Source organism: Mobula birostris, chromosome 7 (assembly GCF_030028105.1).
Source record: "Mobula birostris isolate sMobBir1 chromosome 7, sMobBir1.hap1, whole genome shotgun sequence".
Taxonomy (NCBI): domain Eukaryota; kingdom Metazoa; phylum Chordata; class Chondrichthyes; order Myliobatiformes; family Myliobatidae; genus Mobula; species Mobula birostris.
Window position 1 is genome coordinate 174,566,016 of NC_092376.1, and position 21,885 is coordinate 174,587,900.

The following is a 21,885-nucleotide window of genomic DNA, read 5'->3' on the forward strand; positions in this document are numbered from 1 at the left end:
TCAGCGATTCAGGAACAGCTTCTTCCCCTCTGCCATCCGATTCCTAAATGGACATTGAATCTTTGGACACTACCTCACTTTTTTTTAAATATACAGTATTTCTGTTTTTGCACATTTTTAAAATTATTCAATATACGTAATTGATTTACTTGTTTATTATTATGTTTTATTTTATTATTATTATTTCCCTCTGCTAGATTATGTATCGCATTGAACTGCTGCTGCTAAGTTAACAAATTTCATGTCGCATGCCTGTGATAATAAACCTGATCAAAGTTGCCGGTGAACGCAGCAGGCCAGGCAGCATCTCTAGGAAGAGGTACAGTCAACATCTCGGCCTGAAATGTCGACTGTACCTCCTCCTAGAGATGCTGCCTGGCCTGCTGCGTTCACCAGCAACTTTGATGTGTATTGCTTGAATTTCCAGCATCTGCAGAATTCCTCGTGTTTGCGATAATAAACCTGATTCTGATTCTGAAGAATAAAGGCTGTTTAATGTTTTTTCCAGTACACATCTGTAAAGGAGAATGAAATCATTTTTACTCTGGATCCGATGCAGTACAAAAAAACACAAGATAAAGAACACAATAATAATGAAAACACAATAAATATAAATAAGATAGCTTGCATACATTGATTGTCCATAAAATGATGCTAGGCACAGGAGTGTCTACATAAGGTGACTGACAGGAAATGATAAAGTAGTGGTGGTTGGGGAGTGGAGGGGTGGGGTAGTGGGTGGGGGTGTTGATCAGCCTTACTGCTTGGGGAAAGGCACTGTTTTTGAGTCTGGTGGTCCTGGCATGGATGCTACATAGCCTCCTCCCTGATAGAAATGGGACAAACAGTCCATTAACAGGGTGGGTGGGGTCCTTACGATGTCACTGGCCCTTTTCTGGCACCTTTCTTGTCCTGAATGGTAAGTTTATGGTCTGTATGTAATAATAAAATAATTTTTGCTTCTGCTTTTAAATAGGATCAAAGTGCCGGGAATGTCACCAGGACGCAGAACCCTGTCCAGGGATCAGGTGCAGGGACTCAGCCTCCCCCAGTGTCCATCGCTGGCAGTCATGGAGGTGCCAGTTATCTTAGTGGCCAACAGCAGGCTGTGGCCATAAAGCAACAGCAGATGCTGGTCGATCAGCAAGTGCAACGAGACCAGCGCATCCAGCTAATGGAACAGCAGAAGCAACAATACCTGCAAAGACAGCAGCAGATGATGGCGGAGAGGGTACGTAACAGAGAACAGTACAGTATATGCCCTTTGACCCACAATGTCATGCCAGCCTTTTAGTCTACTCCATAATCAGTCTGATCCTTCCCTCCTATATCTTCCTCAAGCCCATCAGTCCTGCTGGGGCTTAAGCCACCCACAGCACCTCTTTGAGTCCTCAGTCTTTCCAGGTGTAGCCCATTGAAGATCCTTCCTGTCCCAGGGATGAGGTCTTGAGAGTTTCTGTTGGTATTTCTGTAACACTGAATATTTTAATGGGATGGAGTTGCTAGCTCTATGCCCATTCCTCCTCCTTTCACAGCAAAGCTTGGGACTGTCCATGGTAGAGTTTCCCTCCTACAAAGGCCTCCATTTTTCTTTCATCCATGTGCCTATCTAAGAGTCTCTTGAATGTCTCTAATGTATCAAGAATTATGAAACACTACAGCACAGAAGCAGGCCCCTGGGCCCATTGAATCCATGCCAGCCTAGTCCCATCCACACATACCTTGACCATAGCCCTGCATGCCCCTCCCCTCCATGTAGTTATCCAATCTTCTCTTAAATGTTGCAATTGAACCTTCATCCACCACGTCAGCTGGCAGCTCACTCTACACTCTCACCAACCTCTGATGTGGGATGGATCGCAAATGTATTCTGCTGGTACGGACATTGTAGTATAATGTTCATCTGTGGGGATTTTATGTAAATTATTTAGAGATACAGCACAGAACAGGCCCTTCCAGCCCAATGAGTTCGATTCAACACCAGCCTATTTGCAGGACAATTTGCGATGACCAATTAATCTACTAACCAGTATATCTTTAGACTGTGGGAGGAAACCAGAGCACCTGGAGAAAACTCTCATGATTACAGGGAGGACATACAAACTACTTACAGAGAAAGACACAATTAATTTTGAACTTCAATGCCCTAAGCTGCAATAGTGTCACGCCTACTGCGACACTACCCTGGTGCCTAAATCCCCTTCCTGTTGACCGCTTTAGAGTGTGAAATCACTTCGTGCAAGGGTGTGGAAGAGAGATAACTCCGTCTCTCGCTAGCTTTCAAATCTGCAGTGATCGAACTGGAGTTTTTCAGAACTGATTATCAAACAAAGAGTTGTCAGAACTTGAAGCAGAAGTTAATAAAATACAGAAAATTGAGGTAATGCCCGGAAAAGTGTGAAGTGATTCACTTTGGAAAGGCGAACACAGGGTTAATGGCAGGATTCCTAACAGTGGAAGAACAAAAGGATCTTGGGGTCCTTGTGGCCCACGTCCATAGATCCCTCAGAGTTGCCGCACAGAGTGGTTAAGAAGGCATGTGGTGTTTTGGCCTTCATTAGTTGGGGAATTGAGTTGAAGGTAATACTGCAGCTCTATAAAACTTTGGTGAGACTTCACTTGGAGTATTGTGTTCAGTTCTGTGCTACAAGTTCATCTACCTTATTCCATATACTGTGCATTGAAATATAACACATTCAGTCCTGTATTCATCACCCTTTTTGATTTTGTACCCCGCTTTACATTGCAACTCATTCAGCTGACTGCAGTTTTGCTCTTTTATCAGCCTCTTTGCTAGCAGTATCATTACACATTGCCTCTGTTATAAATCAACTACCTCATCCTCAGTATTAGCACTTCAGTTCCCACCCCCCGCCAAATCAGTTTAAATCCTCTTGTACAGCTCTAGCCCACATGCCCACAAGGATTTTGGTCTGCCTTGGGTTCAGATTTAACATGTATAGGTCATGCCTTCTTCAGAAGATAACCCTATGATCTATAAATCTGAACCTCTGCACCAGTTCCTTAGGCATGCACCCATCTGTCACATGTTCCTATTCTTGTCCTCGCTGGCACATGGCACAGGCAGCAATCCAGAGATGACTACCCTGGAGACCTTTTCAGCTTTCTACCTGGGTCCCTAAGATCTCTCTGCAGGACCACCTCACCTATGTCATTGGTGCCAAGAATTTTGGCTGTTCTCCTGCCCCCTTTGGAATACCGTGGACCCAGTCGGGGTTGGGAGGGGGAGGGGGACTTCCTTAATCAGTGTCTCCATCACATCCGCAGAACCTCACCTCCAGTCCTCTAATTTTGAAATCTCTTATCATTACTGCAGTCCTCTTCATCTCTTTTCTCTTCTCAGCCACAGTGCCAGACTCGATGCCAGAGACCTGGTCACTGTGGATCCCCCTGGTAGGTCATCCCATTCAACAGTATCCAAAGTGATAGACTTATTAAGGGAACCGGCCACAGGGATACTCTGCACTGTCTGCCTATTCCCCTTCCTTTTTCTGACAGTCACCCAGTTACAGTGCCTATAAAAAGTATTTCCCCCCGCCCCTTGGAAGTCTTATGGTCTTGTGTTTCCAATGGTGGAAGAGTCTAGGACCCGAGGACACAACCTCAGAATAGGGGGGATCCCTTTGAAGCATAGATGAGGAGAAATTTCTTTAGCCAGAGGTTGGTGAATCCATGGGATTCATTGCCATTTGGAGGCTGTCACTAAGTATATTTAAAGCACAGGTTGATAAGTTCTTGATTAGAAAGGGGGCCAAAGATAATGGGGAGAAGGCAAAAGAATGGGGTTGAGAGGGTAATAAATCAGCCATGATGGAATGGCAGAGCAGAGTCAATGGGCTGAATGGCCTAATTCTGCTCTTATGTCTTTTGGTCTAGTGGTCTCTGGTAGATGGGTTTGATGACAGTATCCATTTTGCTACTTGGTAGACAGGGCATTTGTTTAAGAGCAAGTTAGGGGATTGGGAAAACGTGGTCAATGTTGCTTCAGCAGGTAGTGATGACGATCTGGTGTGGAGGGGGAGAGGGTGAAAGGAAAGCCCATGTGGTCTGAAGGGCCAGTTCTTGTGCTGTACTGTTCTGTCCTGTGCAACTCTGTTTGGTGTCTCTGAACCAAATACACCATCAGATACATCAAATATCACTTCTGTTCCCCTTTCAGGAGAAGCAGAGGAAACATCAGGAGCAGCAGTTACAGAGGCATCTGAGCCGGCCCCCACCTCAGTACCAAGATCAGCAGCAAAATCCGTACCATGTCGAGCAGGCCAGCCAGTTTCAGGGTAAGTACAGTATCCGTATTCCATCTTGAAGCAAAACCAGGTTTATTATCTCTGACATCCACTCAGTGACCACTTTATTAGGTACACCTATATACCTTGTTATTGCAAATATCTAATCAGTCAATCATGTAGCAGCAACTCAGTGCATAAAAGCATGCAGACATGGTCAAGAAGTTCATTTGCTGTTCAGACCAAAGATCAGAATGGAGAAGAAATGTAATCTAAGAGACTTTGAACGTGGAATTTTTGGTGCCAGACAGAGTGGTTTGAGTATCTCAGTCTTCTGATCACTTGGGAATTTCATGCACAACGGTCTCCTAGAGTTTACAGAGAGTGGTGCAAACAGCAAAAAAAAAACATCCAGCGAGTGGCATTTCTGAGGGAGAAAGCACCTTGTTAATGAGAGAGGTCAGAGGAGAATGGCCAGACTGGTTCAAGCTGACAGGAAGGTGACAATAACTCAGATAACCACACGTTTCAACATTGGTGTGCAGGAGAACATCTCTGAATGCACAACATGTCGAGTCTTGAAGTGGATGGGCTACAGCAGCAGAAGACCACAGATATACATTCAGTATTTTTCTATTTTTTACTTGGATCTCCCCCTCCCCCTCCCTCTTACTAGCTCTTCTTTCAGTTAGTCGTGACGAAGGGTCTTGGCCCAAAACGTCGACTGTACCTCTTCCTACAGATGCTGCTTGGCCTGCTGCATTCACCAGCAACCTTGATGTGTGTTGCTTGAATTTCTAGCATCTGCAGATTTCCTCATGTTTGCGACTTACATTCAGTGCCCACTTTATTAGGTACAGGGGGTACTTAATAAAGTAGCCACTGAATGTCATGAAACTTGTTTTGCTGAAACAGTATGGTGCAATATATAAAAATTACTATAAAATTACAAGATGAAGTATTGAAAAAATAAGTCATGCAAAAAGAGCAGCAGGAGTGAGGTAGTTGGTGTTCATGGGTTTATTGTCTGTTCAGAAATATGATAGCAGAGGGACATCAGGATGCCAAAGGCAACAATCAACCTTGAAGTGTATGACATCTAGGAAGATGGTTCTTATTCCTGGCAGTCCTTGGTACAGTGTTCACCGTTCTGTCTTCAACCAGTTTGTTTCTTTTGTGTTCTTCACAGTTTTCAAGAAATTACAACAATTCACATTATTTTGCCAGTAACAGCTCTTTAGCATGTATGGACATGTTTAACCTATCGAATATTAAAATGCCTAGATAGAGTGGACATGGAGAGGATATATCTTACAGTGGGGGAGTCTAGAACCAGGAGGCACAGCCTCAGAATAGAAAAATGTCCCTTTAGAACACATGTTCCCCACATGTACATCGAAATATACATTGAAATGCATCATTTGCGTCAAACCAAATTAGCGACAATGTGCTGGGGGCAACCCACAAGTGTCACTACACTTCCAGCATCAAAATAGCATGCCTATAACTTACAGCTAGACGGTGGTGTTTTCCGTGGAATTCATTGCCACAAACAATGTGGAGGCCAAGTCATTTGGGTAGTAATGATTAGTAAGGGTGTCAAAGATTACAGAGCGAAGGTTGAAAGGCATAATATATCAGGCATGATCGAATGGCCAAGCAGACTCAATGGGCAAATGGCCTAATTCTGCTCCTGTGTTCATGGTTTTATCTGTATTTTGAGATTTTGTCTATAACCCTTAGTTCCTTGAGCAACACTCAAAATGCTGGAAAAGCTCAGTGCTGATGAAGGATCTCAATCAAAATGTTGACTGTTCCCCACCATATTTGCTGTCTGACGTGCTTGGAGTATTATGTGCAGTTTTGGGCTCCCTGTTTTAGAAAGGATATACTGACATTGGAGAGGGTTCAGAGAAGATTCACAAGAATGATTCCAGGAATGAAAGGGTTACTGTATGAGGAACGTCTGGCAGCTCTTGGGCTGTATTCCCTGGAGCTCAGGAAAATGAGGGGCGATCTCAGAAACATTCCAAATGTTAAAAGGCCTGAACAGATTAGATGTGTCAAAATTATTTCCCATGGTAGGGGATTCTAGGACAAGAGGGCACGACTTCAGGATTGAAGGACGTCCATTTAGAACTGAGATACGGAGAAATTACTTTAGTCAGAGGGTGGTAAATCTGTGGAATTTGTTGCCATGAGTGGCTGTGGAGGCCAAGTCGTTGGATGCATTTAAGGCAGAGATAGATAGGTTCTTGATTAGCCAGGGCATCAAAGGTTATGGGGTGAAAGCAGGGGAGTGAGGATGACTGGAAGAATTGGATCAGCCCATGATTGAATGTCACAGCAGACTCGATGGGCTGAATGACCTACTTCTGCTCCTATATCTTATGGTCTATGCTGAGTTCCTCCAGCAATTTGTTTGTGTTGGCTTAGATCTCCACCATCTGCATAATCTCTTGTGAATTCTTAGTTCTTCGAATACCTTTCAAATGTGCTTTTTAAAAAAAAAACTTCTGCTTTTCAAAACACTGCCCTTTTAGGACCTGAAAGCATGCTGAATGAGAAGAAATACTTACACTCTCTGAACTTGTGTTAGTTGTTTACAACATATAACCTCTTGCAGAATAGTTTTCCCAGTATCATTGTTTTTATGCCCAGTATATCTCTAGAAGACAAGTTTAAAGTGTAAATCTCTACTGTTGAAATGGAATATTGAAAACTTCCAACGTGCTCCTTTCAAATTGGATTTAAACATATCAGACTATTTTACAGACTTAATATGGTGCAGGGGACATGGAGGGGCCATGGGTATACCTGGAACTAGGTGGGGGGAGGGGCAAAGTACAGTACAGTAGCAGTGTAGCAGTTAGTGTAACACTATCACAGCCCCAGCGACCTGGGTTCAATTCTGCTTGCTGCCTGTAAGGAGTTTATATGCATGTATAACCCTGTGACTGCATGGGTTTCCTCCAGGTGCTCTGGTTTCCTCCCACATTCTAAAGACGTATGGATTAGTAGGTTAATTGGTTACATGGATGTAATTGGGTAACGTGAGCTTGTTGGGCCGGAAGGGCCTGTTACTGTGCTGCATCTCTAAATAAAAAGAAGTCGTCTAACCACTTTTAGGAACAGCTGTTGGTTTTTAAGTTTGCAGGCTTCTCTTTATCAAACCTTTAAAAGTGTTGGTACGTGGCAAAGTGGTTAAGGCATCAGTCTAGTGATCTGAAGGTCGCTAGTTTGAGCCTCAGCTGGGGCAGCGTGTTGTGTCCTTGAGCAAGGCACTTAACCACACATTGATCTGCGACAACACCGGTGCCAAGCTGTATCGGCCGTAGTGCCCTTCTCTTGAACAACATCGGTGGCGTGGAGAGGGGAGACTTGCAGCATGGGCTCATGAGACTATTGGATGCCTATTTTAAAAGAAAAAAGTGAAAAATGACTTTCGTCTCAAGCCTGTAGCTCAGTTCTCTAAGCCAGCGGTCCCCAACCACTGGGCCACGGACCGGTACCAGGCCGCAAAGCATGTGCTACCGGGCCGCGAGGAAACAATATGATTTGGCGGTATGAGTCAGCTGTATTTTTCCTCATTCCCTGTCACGCCCACTGTTGAACTTGAACGCATGCGAGGTCATTACTCACGCGTCATCCATGTCAGCGCGGGAAGAACATCAACTCCTCGAGCTTGCAAATGATGGCGGGCTGAAAAGTATGTTTGATGTAACATCTCTGCCGGCATTCTGGATCAAAATCAAGGCCAAATATCCTGAGATAGCCACGAAAGCACTGAAAACGTTGCTTCCATTTCCAACATATTTCTGCAATGAATGCAACAAAAACTAAATTGCAGAATAGACTGGACATAAGGAACCCCCTTCGAGTATCGCTGTCTCCCATCACCCCTCGGTGGCATCGTCTCCCACTGATTCAGCAATATTGGTGTGTTGCAATGATTTTATATGTTCATATGGGGAAAATATGTGCTGTGTGTTTAATATCCAAACGTTACTTAAAATGTTATGATGCTATTGACTTATAAGTGACTCATATAACAATTACAGCACAGAAACAGGCCATCTCGGCCTTTCTAGTCCGTGCCGAATGCTACTCTCACCTGGTCCCACCAACCTGCACTCAGCCCATAACCTTCCATTCCTTTCCTGTCCATATACTTATCCAATTTTTCTTTAAATGATAATATCGAACCTGCCTCTACCACTTCTACTGGAAGTTCGTTCAACACTTCAAGCTCCCCTGTCCTCCCCTGATAATTGACTTATCACTATATTCATGTGAGGAAAATATGCGCTGTGTATTTAATATTAAATTTGTTAGATAAGTCCTTTTAGAAATGAAATTGAGTGTATTAGCCACTTAGCACCTATATTCCGGTCGTGATTAACACCCCCGCGAACAGAATCGCCAAAAACGATTTGTAGAAAAAAAATTGGCTTATTCATGCATGCGCACACAGGTGCCCGCGCAAGGCTTCATGGTCATGGTAGTCTTTCTCGGGGTAAACACAACGTATTTGACTGCTACTCTTGTCTGTTGGCAACCCTCCCCCGCCCCCCCCCCCCCCCCCACGGGGTCGGCTGGTCTGCGGTACAATAAAGGTTGGGGACCCCTGCTCTAAGTCACCAGATGTAGTTAAATATATAAACCTAAGCAATGTAAATAGCAAAAGTACAGTAATTTTAATTGAGCAGAGAACTGGGACAGGTTAATAACCAACAGCTCAGAAACCTCGCATAGTTACATTCGTTACTTTGGGAATTTAATTTTTTTTCAACTCCCAAACAAATATTTAACCTCCAAATTGAAATTGAAGACTTTCTGTTGCTTCTGCTTTTAATTTTGTTTTTGGACTGCGGTATTATGTACAAGACCAGTGTTTATTGTGATCTTCTGTGGAGATGTTGTTCGGTGAGTTGTTACTGCATTTCAGCTGCCGGGCTTCTGAGTTGGTTTATAGTCATCACAGACATTCCAGAGATTTTTAACATTTCTACTTCTAAATTTATAAATTGTTCATAGTGGAATGTTGCTCCTATTACCTTCCTGTCCATGTTAAATACACAATTTTTTCACCAACAATTTCCATTTTCTTTTGCATCCTTTTTCCTGATCTCTTATCTTGTGAAGATGGGTTGAGTGAGCTTTTCTCTTTGGAGTGAAGGAGGATGAGAGTTTACTTGATAGAGTTAAACAAGATGATGAGCTTGAGACTTTTCCCAGAAGACTGTATCCTTTAGTTTGAGGCTTTCCTTAACCAGTCCGAATGTGGAGGAGAATGAAAGGCGATTTGATGGAGGTGTACTAGATGATAAGAGGCATAGATAGTGGAAAGAAACCACCTTTCTCTAAAAGCAGAAGTGGCTAGGAGGGCATAATTTTAAGGAGATTGGAGAAAAGTTTAAGGTGATGTCCAAGGTAGGTTTTTCTTACACAGAGTGATGGGTATGTGGAATGTCCTGCAGTAGATGATAGAGGAAGGTAATAAGAAACTGGTATTAGATAAAATGGAGGGCTATGTGGGAGGGAAGGGTTAGACTGGTTATAAGGTCATGGTACAAAAGGCCTATACTGTACTGTAGTGTTCTATGTTTAGAGAAATGTAAAAATAAATGCATACACTTTGAAAAATAGATGGAGTAAATGCCACAAACCAGTAGCCATAAGCTGGGGTTGAATGATCACAGGATTGAAATGGGTGTAGTAGGCTAGTACATTCATAGCAGGGAATAGTGAATTCTTGGTTCTGTAGCATTAGCAGAGAGAGATTGGGGATGAGCGTGTAGTAGTGGGATAAAGGGGGCCCCACAGGGTTGATACCAGGAACTGAAAATTTATAACAAGCTCAACCAGCTCGAGCCACAAACTGTAGGCTAAAGTGAATTATAGTGAACTCGTGTCTGATACTAGCCTAGTTAATGGCTTTATAAAACTCCAGGATAGAAGCTCACTACTGTACATGTAAATTAAAAGTGGAACTGCACACAGCTCACATAGAACTTGGGTAATGAAGGTTAACACTGCAAAAAGGATTTCCTCACTCTCAACGCATGTGGGGTAGAGATTGTGGGGGCGGGGAGAAGATATATCAGAAATAGTATAAAAATAATGAAAGTTTTGGATTGGAGAGCATTTGTTCTAGAACAAGTGACATCCCTGGTGATGTCAGCTGACACTTCCTTCCCCTTTCTGAATCTCTGGAGACAAACCGTTGACCAGCAATTTTTTAAAATAAAACTACAGATTCCCATGGCCATATTGACTATACTTCTTCCCACCCTATCTCGTATATATAAAAAAATACCTTTCTCAGTTCTTTCATCTCTGCCACACCTGTACCAAGGATGATGTTTTCCTTTCCAGGACATCAGAGATATCCTCCTTCAAAGAACGGGGTTTACCTTCCTCCACTGTTGATGCTGCCTCACCCTCTTCTCCATTTCCTGAACATCCGCGCTCCCATCTTCCTGCCACCTTAACATAATACGGTTCCTCTTATCCTTACCTACCATCGCATGAGCCTCCACATCCAACATATCATTCTCTGCAAGACTGTCATCTCCAAAGGGATCCTACCACCAAACACATCATTACCTCTCTTCTCTATCATTTTTCTGCAGAGATCACTCCCTTAATGATTCTCTTGTCCATTTATCCCTCCCGGCACTGGGTTGCAGTTCTGGTGACTTTGGGGACGAATGAGCTGAGTTACTCATTGATTCACAGTGAAGCGGTCAGAGCCACTGGAAAGAGTTTAGGTCTGCTGGAGGAGACTGTTGGCTGACTCTGGTCTGAAGGATTTGATCCGCAGTGACAACATGGAGATACTGAGGCAGTGATCGGGAAGAAACAAATTTTGTAACAATAGAACAAAATGGGTGAGGGTAGGATTAGTAGAAGAATGGATGCTTGAGGAAAGGAATCCTCAACTTTTTAGGTTGTTGGATCTGATGAGATTGATCCAGAGTTTCTTCAGAAGTTGGTGATTACATCCATTTTATTAAGTGTTACTAGAGTAAAAAACAAAAAGAAGAAAAAAAAAAGTCATGGACATCTCAAACTCAGACTGGAGATAATAACATTCCAATGATAACAATTAACCTATCAATGGCCACATTCAACAGGCATGACGCCTGCTGAAGCTTCTAGAAAAGTACAGGATCATCTATACTATTTATAGAAAATTCACTGAACAATCACAGATATATACTGTAGGTAATTATTTAAAAACTATAAGCAAGCATTGTATGGTTAAACTACAAGGAAAATAGTAGAAAAATAATGCTACTTCTGGAGGCCAAGATATTGGACATATATAATATGGAGGTTGATGGATTCTTGATTAGTCAGACTGTTAAAGTTTACGGGGAGAAGGCAAGAGAGTTGGGTTGAGAGGGATAATAAATTGGCCATAACGAAATGGCAGAGCCAACTTGATGGGCTGAATGGCCTAATTCTGCTCCTATGTTTTATGGTCTAATGCAGAATGGTGTTGCAGAAGAAGTACAGTGCAAGTAGACAAGATGTATAAACCATAACGAGATAGACTGGGAGATAAAGTGTGGTAGAAGCAGCCTTTGAGTCTGGTGGCACATGCTGTCGAGCTGTTGTGTCGCCTTAGCCGTATTTGTTTAGCAAATTGGAAACGGTTATAAACAAAACATTTTTGTACACCAGCCCATAATATAAACTGTGTTACTGAAGTTTGCATATCTTAATGCAACAATGAGACTGTTACAAGTCTATTTTAAGAGGCATAGATTGAGTGGATAGCCAGAGACTTTTTCCCAGGATGGAAATGGCTAACACAAGGGAGCAGGATTTTAAGATAATCCAAGGAAAGTATTTGGGGGATGTCAGAGGTACGTTTTTTACGTGGAGTGGGAAACACCCTGCCAGGTAGAGGCAGATATGTTAGTTACATTTAAGAAACTCTTAGATGATAGAAAAATGGAGAGTTATGTGAGAGGGGTTAGATTGATCCAGCACAGCATTATGGGCTGAAGGGCCTGTACTAGGCTGTTACTGTTCTACTGTATGTTTTAAGGCCAAATGGTGGAATGTGGAATGTAGAACAAACATTCACAAAAGATGACATCCACTAAATAGAGTTATTGAATAGGGCAGGCGTTAATATTTATAGAACAGTGCAAATCAGGAACTGGCCTTTCAGCCCACGATGTTGTGCCAAACTAATTAAATGCCTAATCTCTTCTGACTACACAAGGTCTACCTCCCTTCATTCTCTGCACATTCATGTACAGGTACCAGTCTAAGTGCTTCTTAAATGCCTCTGTCATATTTGCCTTCACTACCAACACTGGCAGTGCTTTCCAGGAACCTTATATAAAAAAACCTTGCCCCGCACATCATCTTTATACTTATCCCCTCTTACCCAATTTCCCTCGGGATCAATGAAGTATGACTGACTATGACCTGCGTCATGCTCTTTATTTTTAGATATTTCAACCCTGGGAAAAAGATACTGGCTGTCTATTGATGCCTCTCATGATCTTATGAACTTTGATCAGATCTCCCTTTGGCATCCACCACTCCAGAGAAAACAACCCAAGTTTGGCCAACCTGTCCTCATAGCACTGGACCACAAGACAGTAAAAACCACTAAGAGGATCATCACCAGGGTCTCCCTATTTGTGACATTTACTGGGAGGGGCCTGAAACATTTTTGAGAATCCCTACCACCCATCCCACAATCTCTCTGACCCACTAAAGACTAAAGGCATCCATTAGTCTTGTGAGACCATGGATCTGTGCCTGGAAAGTCTTCACTCTCCAGGGTGCAGGCCTGGGCAAGGTTGTATGGAAGACCAGCAGTTGCCCATGCTGCAAGTCTCCCCTCTCCATGATACCGATGTTGTCCAAGCGAAGGGCATTAGGACCCATACAACTTGGCACCAGTGTCATCGCAGAGCAATGTACCTTGATCAGACACAACACGCTGCCTTGGCTGGGGCTTGAACTCACGACCTTCAGATCGCTAGTCGAACCCCTTAACCACTTGGCCACGTGCCCACGACTAAGATTAGACTAAGAGACTAATGAATACCCTGCCACCACTGAGGTCTCATCACTCGGACAGGGAGCTGTTTACTGTTTACCTGGGCTGTACACAACATGCATTTTGATTTATATTTTATTAATTTAGTTTTGGTAATATTTGGTTTTATGTTCTGTGCGTGATACAAGTTTTGTGGGTGCACCATAGTCTGTTGGAATGTTGTTTTGTTTGTTTGTGTATATGTACAGTCAGATGACAATAAACAAACTATAATTGGGCAACCAGAAATAACTGATTTATTTATTTAGCGATGCAGTGTGGAATAGACCCTTCTGGCCCTTTCAGCCATGCTGCCCCAACAACCTCTATTAACCCTAACCTAATCACAGGATGCTTTACAATGACCAATTAACCTACCCAGTATGTCTTTGGACTGTGGGAGGAAACCGGAGCACCCAGGCATTCCACGGGGAGGACTCTTTACAGACAATGCTGCAAATGAACTGCAGGCTCCAGCGTCCCGAGCTGTAATAGAGTCGTGCTTAACTGCACTGCTACCTTGGTGCCCAGATACGACCTCAGTAGGTTATTCAGAGCGGGGGTATGCACATTGGGCCACATTTCTCCATACCTTTTGAGGTGTGAGCCCTTTTGCATAAGGCTTTGGTTGGGGACAGGGGAGATAGTTTATTGGAGAGGCCGTGGTGATTGTCACATTGCTGGGAATTAATTATCTGCATATTTTGCTTAATTTTCTAGGTTCTGCACAAGTTCTTACAGCAGTTGGTAACCTGACCACAGCAAATACCAGCAGCTCGAGACTATTCTCCCAGAATCAAAACATGATCCAAATGGCTCCAAGTCAGAATTCTGTTACCTCCAGTGCCTCTGCTGTTGGTGGCCAGCCAGAACTGGGAGCAACTCAGTACAGCAATATGCATAATGTCCAACAGGGAATGTACAGTGTGGGGTCAAATCTGAACCAAATCCTTTCGCATTCGGCCCAGGACACAATGACAAATGGGCAGCATTCAAATTCATTGCCAAGACAACCTAGCAGGACTCGAGGCACCCCTATACTAACGGGATACAGTCAGAATCACCTCAGCAACTCAAACCTTGCACAACAGCAGCATAGCAAAGGGCCTGTGAGCCAAGCTGTATCAAAGACCCCCTTGCAGAGGTTATCTGGCACAGTGGCAAACCAGAGTTCATCCTGGCAGCATCAAGCTTTGCCAAGCGTGAATAACCAAAACCAACCCAACAGTAACCTCGTCGCGTTCAGTAGTACCTCAACTTTCCACACAAGACCGTCTCATCCCAAAATAGCAGGCCAACAATTTGTGCCGGGAATGCCCCGAGCAAGCCTCCCACCGGCCAGGCCAATGGGTGCCATCAACTCTACTGTTGACGGGCACATGGTGCCTACATTAGGTGGGCCTCTGTCACAGACCAACCCACCCTCCCAAGCAGTTCCCAGTTTAAATCAGCCAGTTCCAGACCTGGCAAACTTCAATTCCAGCCAACAAATGGCTGCAAGGGGCAATCTCCACTGCAATCAACCTTACCAGGTAAGGAGTTCCAGTCAGGAGCTGCCTTTTAACTATGGTAACCAGTCCGGAGGTGGCACGCTTCAGGGATTACCCGGTGATACAGACCTGATGGACTCTTTTTTGAAAAACAGAACTACAGAGGAATGGATAATGGATCTGGATGAATTTCTGGAATCTCATCATTGAAGGGCAGTTTGTTGCCATTTAATAAACACAGTGGGAAAAGTGTAATCATGGATTTTATATATATATATATATATATATATATATATATGTATGTATGTTTGGGACCAAAAATGGCGATGTGGTACATGGCAGGTGAAAATGTATGGTTGGGAAGAGTTAATGGCTGATTTTCATAATTGCTATTTTACTGGCAAATCACATGTAGTTTGGCAGTTTAGTTTATTCAATACCAAATTCCTTTGTTCCATTGCAGGTCAAGGAGTCAGTACTAGATTGCTTTAATCTTTCTGTGGCCTTTAAGTTCACAACATTCTGAAAGGGGAGAACATGGCTAATCTCAGTTGCTTGGGTGGTATTAGAAGTAGCACATTTGTTAGAATCCAGTGAAGAGTATACATCTAAAACCGAATTAATCCTGGTCAGTGGTACATTTTAGACGTCCATTTTCCTGCCCAGCTGACCAGACTGTCTCTGACTTCCTGTAGTGTAAAGCCACCTTCCTCGCGGTCTCTCAAACTCCCTGTGTTGAGGTTGAATCATTATTTTGCAAAACGCAAATGCTGGATGCTGAGCCACACTGGTATCAGTATTCCAGTCACTGAATTGTCTGTCTACCATTGCCATATACTTCCTGACACTGAGCCCATTTTAGGAAGGTCCTTTTCATAACCTGTTAAGACCATAAGACATAGGAGCAGAATTTGGCCATTCAGCCCATTGAGTCTGCTCCACCATTGCATGCATCATGGCTGATTTATTATCCCTCTCAACCCCATTCTCCAGCTTTCCCCACATAATCTTTGATGACCTGACCAATCAAGAACCTATCAATCTCCGCTTTAAATGACTTGGCCTCCACGACTGTCCCTGACAATAAATTACACAGATTCACCACCCTCTGGCTAAAGAAATTCCTCATCTCTGTCCTAAATGGACATCCCTCTATTCTGAGGCTGTGCCCTCTGGTGCTAGACTCCACCCCCCCATCCCCCCCCCCCCCATAGGAAACATCCTCTCCAGTCACTCTAAGCCTTTAAATAATCGATAGGCTTCAATGAGATTCTCCAGCCCCACCCTAATTCTTCCAAACTCCTTCACTGTTGACCAAGGAGAGACATTTCCAAAACCAAACAAAAGTTCTGCCTCTGTGGCCCCCACTGGTACTTCCTTTACTCATTGCAGGAGAAAATTCATGATGTGCGTGTTGTTAGCAAGGGTGACCTTTATTGTTGGTCACTAGTTTCCTTTTGAGTGTCTTACTGGGCTCTGGAAAAAGGCAGTGAAAGATTGCCAAGCCTGTCTGGGCCAGCTCAGACTGCAAGGATTGCATTCCAGTATTCACAGCCACACTTCAAAAAAAAATTACTCTTCAACATCTTGAGGTTGTGAATGCAAGCATGTCTGTTTTCTTCCTAAAGGGTAATTTTTATGACTATCTGAAAGCTTTGTTGCGCTTTTTTTAAGAAGTGCACCGCGGTAGGTAGTGCAGTGGTTAACATGACACTGTTATAGATTGGGTTTCGGAGTTCAATCCCAGGGTTCTCTATCAGGTGTTTGTAGGTCCTCTCTGGAATGTGTGGGTTTCCTCCAGGTGATCCAGGCTCCTCCCACTGTGCAAAGGATTACCAATGAGTAGGTAATTGGTCATTGTAAATTGTCCTGTGATTAGGCCAGGGTTAAATCGGGTGTGGCTGAAAGGGCCTGTTCCGCACTGTATCTCCAAGTCCCCTTTACTGAAGGAACCTTTGTTCTCCCCATCACTGAGTTTTGAACAGATGTCCCCTGGATTATAAATCCTTTAAATTCTGAAACCATACCCCACACTAGATGCTCTGTGCTCATCTTCACCAGCAGAAAAGCTTGCCTGTGCACGTGGCATAGCCTTCGTATCACATGAAAATAAGCGTCCACATCTCTTCTGAGCAGTGTATTTTGCACTTTACTACTTTGTCCTGTTTCTCTCCACCTGTGGGAGGAAGGTGAGGAGAGAGCAGCTTTATAAAATAGTCTTTATGGGATTCGGGACCTTTCAGGCTTCTCTGAAATGTTTCAGAATGAAACTTGCCTCAAAATTTATAACAGCAACACACAAGCTGCTGGAGGAGCTTGCATGTCAGGCAGCATCTATGGAGAGGAATAAACTGTGGGTGCTTCAGGCCAGACTGCAAAGGAAGGGTGCAGAAGCCAGAATAAAAATTGGGGAGAGTGGAAGCAGTACAAGCTGGCAGGCAATAGGTGAGACCAGGTGAGGACGAAGGGGCTGGCTATGAAGTGAGTTGGATGCTGCCTGACTTGCTGAGTTCCTCTAGCATTGTGTGTGTCTCTTGAGTTTTCTAGTATCTGCAGAATCTCTTGTGTTCAAACTTCATAACTTGTATTGGTTTCACCTTCCTATTCCCACTTGCCCTCATCCTTTCCAGTCCTGATGAAGGGTTTTGGTCTGAAATATTGACTGTTTATTCCCCTTCATAGATGCTGCCTGACCTGTTGAGTTCCTCCAGTATTTTGTGTGTATGTATGGCTCAAGATTTCCAGTATCTGCAGAATCTCTGGGGTTCACACTTTATAAGTAGTTGGAAGTTGGGGTGGGGGGCACGGAATGAAGTGCACTATGCAACTAAGTCCTAGTTTCAGGCTTGTTCCCCCCCCCCCCCGCCCCCCGCCACCCGCCACCCGCCACCCGCCACCCGTTTGATCAGAGCAACATAGGTGAGATGTTTCTACTCTCCTCCTCTCCATCAGGCCTTCTCTGTTCAGGGTGTTGTCCGTTCTGATGGAGGTGTTATCGCACTTGCCTCCAATGAAAAGTTGCATGCAAGCTTTAAGGGGACAGAATTTGCCCTTTATACCTGTCAGTTGCTGCCCAGGGATTATCCAGGTATAACAGCCAGTTGGAGAATGCAATTGAGTCCTTAATTGTCCCAATCATCCATTTCCCTGATTCCTGGTTGAGATGTTCTGTGGCATATACACTGCCCTCCAATCATGGTGCTTGCCATATCTTACTGTCTGAATTAGTTAAACTGTATGTATATAAATGTTTACATTTTTATAAAATTGATAAAAGGTCTTTGTCTGTAATATATTTTTACATTTTAGAGTTTTTTAAAAAAAAAAGCATTTCTTGCTATGGTTTTTGTAAGTCTTCATTCTGCACTTGACTATATTGACTTGCTCTGTCTAACCACTTTGTAATGACAGATTTTAAAACCACACCGTAATGTTTTTTTTAAAAAATGTCATTCTGGCAAAAAAAAGACTTTGTCAAACCTTGTTTGAAACTCATTTCTTAACCCCGCACCCCAAAGACGTTATTTCTGCTTGTTAAAATCAATTTGTGATTGTTGGAGTATTGTTTCTTATTGAACAGTGTGTGCAGAGCCAAGGTTATCAAGCTGTTTGGGTGAAATGACGTTTATTTATTCCCAAGAAATGTATATTTTTGTTTGGAGTGATCCTTTGCTGCCAATCCATGTCTTCCAGAAATCAATAGTTACAGATCATCTGTCATCCATTTCACACATCCTCCTCCCCAATAACTAACTTTAATTTTTTTTTCAGTTTTAATTCTGCTGTGCCTCAGAGTGTAAACTTGTCACGTCACAGCAATGGAGTATTTTCTATTCAAAGCCATTTCTTTTAACAGTATCGTAATTTTTAAGCAGAGGCATATATTACTTTTACTTTATCTTTTTATAACTGTAATTCAGGTAAAATCTGTATGTGTAGTTTAAACATGGCTATATGTACCAGGCTGTATATGGTGCCTGATATTTGTTGTGTTTCCTTATATATTTTTAATGTTAAATTATTTAAGATTGTGACTGGGGTGATATAAATGTTTTTTTTAGTTTAACAATGTAATTCAAAATGAGGCTGTCATTATATAGCATTTTGGCACCACACATGGAACTTTATGTAGATTCTGACATCCAGCATTAGCTACCTAGAATTTGTAGCTGATAATGGAGTTAATATTTTCATACATTGCATTTGCTGTTTTTTCTCTTCCCTGCTGGCTACCGGGCAACAGTGAATTACTCACTAGAAGTGCATTATAATTAAAAATTAATTGTTTGCTAATGTTTAAGCCACTAATTAGAAAATTGGGCAATAGAGGTTAATGTGAAATCTGGAATTGGTGTTTAAGTGGAGTTTTAACTAATTGGATATTGTTTGCATCTCGATTCCTTCTCATTAATCTTTGTTCATATGTTCTAAACTTCTCATGGTTTTTGTACAAAGTGAACCTGTTTATTCATGTAGATTTTATTGTACATTTTCTTTAATTTTTTTTTGAAGTGGAACTTGCACCTATCAGAATTCTTCAGGGCCATCCTGTACAACAATATATTTTAATAAAGCTGAGTATAATCTGTGTTGAGGGGTTCCACTCTCCAGTAGTTTAGTTTAAAACTGCCCAGGACTTGTCTGGTACCCATATCCCCCTCCACCATCCGCTGCCTGTATTCTCAGTCCTTCACCTCTAATGGCAGTGAGCGGATGTTATGGAACAGTTGGTTCTCCCAATTAGCCTGTCTTGTCAGTCCACCACTTGATCTCTAAGATCATTAACTTGGGTGCCAATTTTAATGAATCCCATCTCTATCCACATCTCTGCATTCCCTGCCTGTCCATGTGTCTATCTCAATGCCATTTAAACAATGTTGTTTAATCTGCTTCCTCTACCTTCCCTGGCACCAACTACCGTTATATAAAGAAAACTTCTTTCCAACGCACATCTTAAATGTGTGTACTCTAGTATTTAACATTTCTACCCTGGGGAAGAAAAATTTATTCTATCTTGTCGATGCCCCTTATAATTTTGCATGCCTCTGTTAGGGCCCTCCTCAGCCTCCAACATGCCAGATTAAAGATCACTGTTCCCTCTAAGCTGCACAGTAATGGAAATGCTCCCACACACACACACACTTGGTTGCAGCACAGCTGGAATTTTCTTTTATCTTGTGTTTTATTAAAGTGCCATGAAGTTTGCAGGCCATGCAAAAAAACTTTCTGCTCAGAGCAGTGCTTGGTCCATGCAGCTGTAAAAGTAAGTAAGTAAGTAGAAATCAGAGGGATCATTGATAAAGATCCATGTGTGTCCAACATCTCCTTTAGCTCATACTGTCTAATCCAAGCAGCATCCTGGTGACCCTTTCATGCACCCTCTCCAAAGCCTCCATGTCCATTATGGTGGTCCTCAGTTTGCAGTGCTCTTCAATGGTTTCTTTGCCCGACAGATTTCAAACTGAACTGATGGACACTTGAAGTGATGGATATTTATATTGTTTCCATGGGTAACAACTTTCTACAGAACATAAGACATAGGAGCAGAGTTAGGCCATTTGGTCTACTGCGTCTGCTCTGCCATTCCATCATGGCTGATTTATTATCCCTCTCAACCCCATTCCCCTGCCTTCTCTCTGTATCCCTTGATGCCCTGACTAATCAGGAATCTATCAACTTTTGCTTTAAGTATGCCAAATGACTTGGCCTCTACAGCCGTCTGTGACAGTGAATTTTACAGATTCTCCACCCTCTGGCTAAAGAAATTCCTCATCTTTGTTCTAAATCTTTCCTTCTATTCTGAGTGGTGCCCTCTGGTCCTAGACTTTCCTGGTATAGGAGACATCCTCTCCACATCCACTCAATCTAGGCTTTTCAGTATTCAATGTGTTTCAATGAGATTTCACCCCCCACCACCAATCCCATTCTTCTAAACTCCAGCAAATCAGGCTCAGAGCCATCAACCGCTTTTCATACATTAACCTTTTCATTCCTGAAAGCATTTTCATGAACTTCCTCTGGACTCCCTCAAATGCCAGCACACCTTTTCTTAGATAAGAAGCCCAAAATTGCTCGCAATACTCTGCAAGTGCGGTCTGACCAATGCCTTATAAAGCCTCAGCATTATATCCTTGCATTTATATTCTCGTCCTCTCAAAATGCTAACATTGCATTTGCCTTCCTTACCACGAACTCACCCTGCAAGTTGATCTTTAGGAAATCTTAAGGACTCCAAAGTCCCTTTGCTTCTCTGATTTTTGAATTATCTTCCCATTTTAGAAAATAGTCTACACCTTTAGTCCAGACCATAGAGATGTGGTCTGCTGGTATTCTGTTTCTGGGTTTGAGGACAATCCTGCACTGTCCATATCAGCGCGTGGGTGATGGTGCAGAGATGATGTTTAATTTTGCTCACTCGGGTAGTGGGACTGACCACAACACAATGGAGTCCAGCTGGAGTCTGAACTCCCTTTACTAAGCTGATAACGTTACAGGATCCAGCTGGTCTGAGCCCTCAACCAGTCTTCAATCTTCCTGCCTCTGTCATTACCACCAATTGTCAGAATAATCTAAACTGGATTTGGCCATGGTGGAATTTTTCTATCTTTCTATCTTAAAACAATATATTAAATCTGTAAATATAAGTCCCAGTCTTGGGAATCACGTGTGAATAAAAACTTCTTCATGATCTTTTTGCAATTGCATCGTGTTGTGATTTGGTGGGATCTGAAAGTAAGTGGTGGTGGTTCTAAGTTTTTTGAAAAAACAGTTTGTTCTTTGAAGGATCCTAACTGTTAGGATTAAAGTAAACACACAAAATGCTGGAGGAACTTAGCAGGTTAGGTAGTATCTATGGAGAGGAATAAACAGTTGATAGTTTGGGTGAGACCCTTCATCAGGACTGGAAAGGTGGGTGAGGTTAAGGATGAGACCAAGTGAGGGATGATGGGTATTCCTTATCTATCACCTTCCAGTTTGTGCTCCTTTTCTTAGCCCCCTCTCCTTATTCTGGCACAAGACCATGAGACATGTGAGCAGAATTAGGCCATTCTACTGCACCATTCCATGAAGGCTA

The 21,885-nt window shown here is 42.8% G+C and overlaps 1 protein-coding gene across 1 annotated transcript in view; it reads left to right on the forward strand.

Annotated features, from left to right (window-relative positions):
* maml1 (mastermind-like transcriptional coactivator 1) overlaps positions 1 to 21,504 on the forward strand; it is an 85,948-nt gene extending 64,444 nt beyond the window's left edge. Inside the window, exons 3-5 of the mRNA XM_072264116.1 lie at positions 977 to 1,231; positions 4,181 to 4,298; positions 14,041 to 21,504. Of these exons, the coding sequence (XP_072120217.1) occupies positions 977 to 1,231; positions 4,181 to 4,298; positions 14,041 to 15,020 (1,353 nt within the window). The 3' untranslated portion in view covers positions 15,021 to 21,504. The remainder of the gene's footprint in view (positions 1 to 976; positions 1,232 to 4,180; positions 4,299 to 14,040) is intronic.
* Positions 21,505 to 21,885: the final 381 nt, after the last annotated feature.